Source organism: Orycteropus afer, unplaced genomic scaffold (genome assembly GCF_000298275.1).
Source record: "Orycteropus afer afer isolate SDZICR_OR568_19922 unplaced genomic scaffold, OryAfe1.0 scaffold00078, whole genome shotgun sequence".
Lineage (NCBI taxonomy): Eukaryota > Metazoa > Chordata > Mammalia > Tubulidentata > Orycteropodidae > Orycteropus > Orycteropus afer.
The window spans coordinates 8,737,099-8,744,978 of record NW_006921665.1 but is presented as its reverse complement, the minus strand read 5'-3'; the positions used below and the strand labels follow the sequence as shown (position 1 = coordinate 8,744,978).

Genomic DNA, 7,880 nt, shown 5'->3' with positions numbered 1-7,880 from the left:
GCCTTTGCATAGTCAATAAAACACAAGTAAACATCTTTCTGGTATTCTTTGCCTTGAGCCAAGATCCATCTGACAGCAGCTATGATATCCCTTGTTCCATGTCCTCTTCTGAATCCAGTTGGCATTTCTGGAAGTTCCCTGTCAATATACCGCTGCAAACATTTTTTAATTTATCTTCAGTAAGATCTTACTTGCGTGGGATATTAATGATATTGTTCGATAATTTCCACATTCTGTGGGATCACCTTTCTTTGAAATGGGTATATATATGGATCTCTTCCAGTCAGTTGGCCAGGTAGCTGTCTTCCAAATCTTTTGGCATCACAGAGTAAGTGCCTCCAGTGGGACATCCACTTGCTGAAATATCTCAATGGATATTCCATCAATTCCTGGAGCCTTGTTCTGTACCAATTGCTTCATTGCAGCTTCAACTTCCTTCAGTACTATTGGTTCTTGCTCATATGCCACCTCCCGAAATGGATGAAGATCTACCAGTTCTTTTTGGTACAGTGACTCTGTGTATTCCTTCCATCTTCTTTTAATGTTTCCATCATCATTCAATATTTTGCCCATGGAATCTTTCAATATTGCAACTCAAGGCTTAAATTTTTTTCCTCAGCTCTTTCAGCCTGAGAAATGCCAAGTGTGTTCTTCCCTTTTGGGTATCATGTCTTTGCACATTTCATTATAGTAATTGGCTTCATCTGCTCAACCTGCTCTTTGTTATCTTCTGTTCAGCTCTCTTATAGTCATTTCTTCCATTTGCTTTAACTACTCTCCGCTCAAGGGCAACTTTCAGAGTCTCTTCTGTCACCCATTTTGGTCTTTTCTTTCTTCATGTATGATGTTCTTGATGTCATCTCACAATGCTTTTGGTTTTTGATCACTGGTGTTCAATGCATCAAATCTATTCTTTAGATGGTCTCTAAATTCAGGAGGGATATATTCCAGATCATATTTTGGTTCTCGTGCACTTGTTTTGTCTTTAACTTCAAGTTGAACTTGCATACACGCATTTGATGGTCTGTTCCACAATCAGCTCCTAGCCTCGTTCTGGTTGAGCTTTTCCATCACCTCTTGCCACAGATATAGTCAATCTGATTCCTGTGTGCTCCATCTGGTGAAGTCCACATGTACAACTGCTGTTTTGTTGAAAAAAGGTATTTGCAATGAATAAGTCGTTGCTCTTGCAAAATTCTACCATGTGATTTCCAGCATTATTTCTGTCACCAAGGCCAAATTTTCCAACTACCGGTGACTCTTCTTTGTTTCCAATCTTTGCATTCTAGTCACCAGTGATAATTAACACATCTTGATTGCGTGTTTGGTTAATTTCAGAGTGCAGAAGTTGATAAAAATCTTCAATTTTCTCATCTTGGGCTTTGGTGGTCAGTGCATAAATTTGAGTAATAGTCGTATTAACTTGTCTTCCTTGTAGGTGTATGGATATTATCCTATCACTGACAGCTTTGTACTTCAGGACAGATCTTGAAACATTCTTTGTGATAATGAATGCCACACTATTCCTCTTCCAATTGTTGTTCCCGGTATAGTAGATCATACGGTTGTCTGATTCAAGATGGCCAAAACCAGTGCATTTCAGATCACTGAGGCCTAGGATATCAATCTTCATACATTCCATTTCATTTCTGACAACTTCCAATTTTCCTAGATTTATACTTTGTACATTCCATGTTCTGATTATTAATGGATGTTTGCAACTGTTTATCCTCAATTTGAGTTGTGCCATGTCAGCAAATGGAGGTCTCGAAAGCTTTACCTTATCCATGTCAGTAACGCTGGTTTTACTCTGATGATGCAGCTCTTTCCCGGTCATGTTTTGAGAGCCTTCTAACCTAAGTGGCTCATCCTCCTGCTCTGTATAGGACATTTCTGGTCTATTCATAAAGTTGCGCAGTAATGTACCAGACAGTGTTTCTCTGATATTCCTTAGGGTTTCCCTGGCCAATTCTTTGAGAAGTGGATGGCCTCTTCCTTCTTCCTAGTCTGTCTCAGTCTGCAAGCCATGCTGAAACCTGTGCAACATGTGCATTCTGCTGGGTTTGAAACACTGCTGCCACAGACTCAAGCCTCACAGCAACATGTCACCACAGTAGGATAAACCAACAGACAAGTTTGTCTCCCTTAGCTGTTGGAAACCTCTCCAACCTCCCCTTACCTGGATCCCTGCTGCTGCCTCCTCGCTCTGTCCCAGTCCCCCTGGCCTTTTTCTCTCCTTTCCCCACTTTCCCGCCTTGCTGCTTGTGGGGTGTGGCCTGCGTTCCCTCCTCTCACCTGGATTCTGGCTGCTGATTCCTCACTCTGTCCCGGTCCTTCTGGCGTTTTTCTCTCCTTTTCCCTGCTTTCCTGCCTTGCTGCTTGTGTGCATGCCCTGGGTTCCCTCCCCTCACCTGGATCCCTGCCTCTGACTCCTCTAAGGATCGTGAGGCCGGCATAGGACTGGGCAGTGTTTCATCCTGCTGTGCACAGGGTTGCTGTGAGTTGGAGATGACTCAACAGCACCTAACAACAACAACAACATATAATACTTTGGATATCTTTATATAGAACACACAAACTCTCTCTCAAGTTTTATTTTTTGTTATGGTTTACCAGAATCTTTTTTGTGTTATACATACTATTCAAATACTGCATTTAGAAAAATCATTTCTATGGTAAAACTATAGTACCATGGACTTTTAGCTGTATGGAACTGCAGTACTTAATCCAATACTCATACCAAATTCCATCTAGTACCATGGCCTTAATAAACTCATAACTTACCAACCCCTAATGGTTTCGGAGGTCTTCTCTGTATTGACATCAAATCTGCCTAGAAGTACCTTTCCTTTCCTGTTCTAGTTCTGCCTCTGGAGCACAGAACAACAGTGATGCTTCTCATATGTTAACCTCAAATATGTGAAGATAACTGGCATGTTTTTCCCTCTTTTATCCTCTATTAGCCAAATGATACGGTTTCTGGATCTGTTCTGGTTAGTCTTGCTATAAAAAAAACAAAAACCAGCCATCACTGTCAAATTGATTCAACTCATAGCGACCCCTCCTTGGGTTTCCGACGTGTTACCTCTACAGAAGTAGATTGCCCGATCTTCCTTCCAAGGAGTGGCTGGTAGGTGTGCACCTCTAGCCTTCTGGTTAGGAGTCGAATGCCTTAGGCACTATGCCACCATCAATTGATATCCTATTATAGACACGATCCAGATATATTCCTGTGTTCATGATACCTAAATACTGAATTTAATTTTGTATTGGTTTCCTACTGTTGCTGTATCAACTTATCACAAACTTGGTAGCTTAAAGTACAATTTATTATCTCACCGTTTTGGAGAACAGAGGTCTAATTGGTCTAAAATAAAGATGTTGGCATTCCTTCTGGAGAATCCATTCCTCACCTTTTCCAGCTTTGAGAGTGAACTTATATTCCTTGGCTCAGGCCCCTTCCTTCATCTTCAAAGCCAGCAGTATAGCATCTTCTCTGCCCTCTTTCTTCATCACATGGTTTTGACTCTCACCCTCTTACAAGAACCCTTGTGATTACCCTGCCCCCCCCCCAACACAGGATAATCAACCAATCTCAGGATCCTTAATCCCACCTGCAAAGACATTTATGCCACGTAAGACAACCCATATGTAGGTTTCAGCTTTATTACCTCCCACCACACACACACACACACACACACAAAGTACTTCAGTCATTGTTAACTTACTCCACAATTAACCAAAACACTGTAACAGTTTTCACAGAAATCTCTACCAAAATTAAATCTTTATGTTGACTTTAATTTGGCTACAGACAGTCCTTTCTATTTAGAGTTCTGAAATCATCTATTTGATGCAGTAGCTAGTCCAATCAACTTCTAAATTTCATAACCCCCCAAACCCTTTACAGCTTTCTTTCAAGTCAGTAGTTTACACAAAATGAAACAGAATAGGACCACTTGTAGGAGGATCAAATATTTTATATTCTTTCTACAGTAACAGTCACCTAAAATCTACTTAACAATTCTCTCATCCTGCCTGTAAGTTTTCTTATTTATTCATAATGCAAATATGTCAAATATCTTTCAGAAAAATCTGTTTTATAACCTTCACTAGACATTTATAAAAGAACTTGAATTTTGTCTGTTGTAAATTGTTACTGAATTTTTCTGGCTTCTAATGATTAGTAATCTCCAGAAATTCATAAAACAAAAACTGTCTAATAGAACTGGCAGAAATCTAAGTTACTAGCATATGAGTATATAATTTCTGGAATATGCTTCTTCCTACTTCTTGAAATTGAGATGTCAAGCAGTGAAAAGACTGGAAGGCTGCATACTAGTCTAAGTAATTTCTTAAACCTTAAATCTTTCAAGCAGTATTTCCTTTCATCATTTCTCTCAATGGGATACTTACTTCCTTACTCCTACCTTTTATTTTCCTCAAGCTTTTAAAACTTGCTTTTCTTAAATATACTTGATAGTAAATACTTCGTACTTACTTTATGAATTATACTGATTACATCCAGTAGTCTCTCCTTTGCTATTATGACTTCCAAGATGATGAAGTAATTTTCCCTTAAGCTGTGATAAATATTTAACTACAAAGATTAATTCAGATAAAAAATTTAAGTATGTCCAAAAAGAAACACATACATGCAGTGACATGCTCGTTCTCAAATCTCCCTTTCCACTGATGCAGATATTGAAGTGTTTATTTCTATAATCTTTCCTTCTCTTTCATTCAATGAGTTACACTGACTCAATATATCAGACAATATTTACAAGTACCTTAAACACCTTATTATAAAAGAGCACCAAGAAATACTTAGGGAAAAATACTTTAAAATTATCTTTTCTATAAAGATGTTTTACCCATCTAACCACATCATGAAGACAACTACTCCATAAAACCCTTGTTGTTGTTGTTATGTGCCGTCAAGTCGGACCCGACTCATAGTGACCCCTCCTTGGGTTTCCGAGGAAGTATCACTACGGAAGTAGATTGCCCCATCTTCCTTCCAAGGGGTGGCTGGTGGGTTTGAACCGCCAGCCTTCTGGTTAGCAGTCAAGTGCCTTAGGCACTATGCTACCAGAGCTCCCATGGCTAATTAGTACAGAAAAAGAATGTTCAGTAATCAAAGGAGTACAAATGAAAACTATGACACAAAATTCTTCATCTAACTGGCTTTAAGTGTAGATTAGGATAAACCAAAAAGGATTACTTATACACTAGTACTGAAACCTAACTGGTATTACTCCTTCCCTAGTAGCTTCGGTTTTTTTTTAAATCGTGTTGCTGTTGAAAATACAGACAACAGAACATATACCAATTCAACAGTTTCTACATGTACAATTCAGTGACACTGATTATACTGATTAATGTGCAACCATTTCCACTCTCCTCTGAATTGTTCCTCCCATTAACATAATCTCACTGTCCCCTAAGATTCCTATCTAACCTTTCAGGTTGCTATTGTCAATTTGATCCCATAGAGACAGTTCTTTAAAAAGAGCACAATGTTCAAGCCAGACATTCTCTACTAATTAAGCTAAATTAGTTTGGTCTAAAGACTTCAGGGGATGTTTTTGGTTTAAAGTTTAAATATATTCTCAAGGCAATAGTCTCGGGTTCATCTACCTTCAATGGCTTCAGAAAGACTGGACTCCACGAAAATCTGAAATCCTATTCTGCATTCCCCTGCTTTTTGATCAGGATTCTTCTATAGCATCTTTGAATAAAAACAAAACAAAACAAAACAAAGCATTCAGTACCGGTGGCCGGGCACCATCCAGTTCTTTTGATCTCAAGGCAAAGAAGGTAGTTATTCATAGGGGCAATTAGCCACACATTCCATTTCCTCTTTCTATTCCTGACTCTCCTTCATCTTCTGTTGTTCAAGCAAGTAAGGAACCAATTGTTATAACCTGGATGGCTGTCTGCTAGCTTTTAATACCCAAGCACTATGCAGTGAACTAGGGAGGTAGAACAAAAGCACTAACCTCATTATTACTGTTGTTGTTAGGTGCTGGCGAGTCCTCTGCGACTCACAGCGACCCTATGCACAGCTGAATGAAACACTGCCCGGTCTTGTGCCAGCCTCACGATCCTTGCTATACCTGAGCCCACTGTTGTAGCCACTGTGTCTTATCCATCTCATTGAGGGCCTTCCCCTTCTTTGCTGACCCACCACTTTACCAAGCATGATAGCCTTCTCCAGGGAATGCTGGGTGAAACAACTCTGGCCATCCTTGCTTCCAAGGAGCATTCTGGCTGCACTTTTTCCAAGACAGATTTGTTAGTTCTTTTAGCAGTCCATGGTGTTCTTAGCATTCTTCTCCAACACCACACCTCAAAAGCACCAACTCTTCTTTGGTCTTCCTTATTCACTGTCCAGCTGTCACATTCATAAAAGGAGACTGAAAATACCAGGGCTTGGGTTAGGCCCACCTTAGTCTTCAAGGAGACATCTTTGCCCTTCATCACTTGAAAGAGGTCTTTTGCAGCAGATATGCCCAGTGAAATACTCAATGCTCTTCCCCAGTCAAATTCTGAGTGCCTTCCAACCTGAGGTGCTCATCTTCCGGCACTGTATCGGGCAATCTTTCAGGGCTATTCGTAATGTTTTCAGTGGCCAATTGTTTGAGAATTGGATGGCCTTTTCCTTCTTCCAAGTCTGTCTTAGCCTGGAAGCTCCACTGAGACCTGTCTACCATGAGTAACCCTGCTGGAATTTTGCAACACTGGTGGCATAGCCTCAAGCCTCACAGCAACACGGAAGCCACCACAGGATGACAAACTGACAGACAAGTTCACCTCCCTTAGTTGTTCCTAACTGCTGTATGCCCACCTCTCTGGGGCCCAGCCTTGAAATAAAGCCTCATTATTAGGCCACTAAATTTTGAGTTTTAATTCCAAAGGGAAATTTAAAAGTATTTATCAAGAACTAAAAAATTATCCACATCTTTTAAAACCAGTAATTCAATGTATAGAAATTTGTCTAAGGCAGTAATAAAATGTTCTCAAAGTTTCTCCAATGACTATTTAAAAATCAGAATATGAATTCATGTTATTAAAGACTTAGTTATATTAAAATTACCTAACACAAGTGGAGGGGAAAGAGACTAAAAGAACATATACTAAAATGTTAGTAACATTTGATGGATGAGCTTTTTTACTCCACTTTCTAATTTAAACTTACCTAATCTGCACCACAGGAACCCTGCTGATGCAATGGGTAAGCAGTTAAGCGCTTGACTGCTAACAGAAAGGTTGGCCATTCAAACCTACCTAGCAACTCTACAGGAGAAAGCCTGGTGATCTCCTTCTATCCAGATTGCTGCAGTTTTAAGGACCATCAAGTCAATTTTCTCTCAAAGCCAACACCATCTGAGAGCAGAAACGTACCCATGCAGTCAAGGTGGTAATCTTTACAGGAGCAGTTCACCAGGTCTTTCTTTGTGGAGCCACTGGGTGGGTTCAAACTGCCAACCTTTCCACTAGCGGCTGAGTTCTTAACCACTGTGCCACCAGAGCTCCTCCATAAAGATTACAGCCAATGAAACTCTATTGGAAAGTTCTACTCTGTCACAAGGGGACCCCATGAGTTGATTTGACACCCAACAACAATCTGAATAAATTTTAAAATGAAAAATTAAATTCGTTAATTTAAAATAAACTTTAGCATTTTATCTCAGATGCAAAAATATATCTTTCTTCAACTTTTAAATACAAATATAATTAAATGAAAAAAGAATACATATAATCACCATAAAGTATATCAAAGGTGCTCTAGTGGTTCAGTGGTTAGAACCTACAAGCTACTTGAAAGAAGAAAGATGAGCCAGTCTGGTTCACTAAAGATTCTTGGAAACCTTGTG

General features: G+C 39.6%; 1 protein-coding gene across 1 annotated transcript in view; it reads right to left on the bottom strand.

Annotated features, from left to right (window-relative positions):
• Positions 1 to 7,880, bottom strand: part of SCAF4 (SR-related CTD associated factor 4) — an 86,080-nt gene that overhangs the window by 55,071 nt on the left and 23,129 nt on the right. The window contains exon 2 of the mRNA XM_007941312.1: positions 4,502 to 4,600. Coding sequence (XP_007939503.1) covers positions 4,502 to 4,600 — 99 coding nt within the window. The remainder of the gene's footprint in view (positions 1 to 4,501; positions 4,601 to 7,880) is intronic.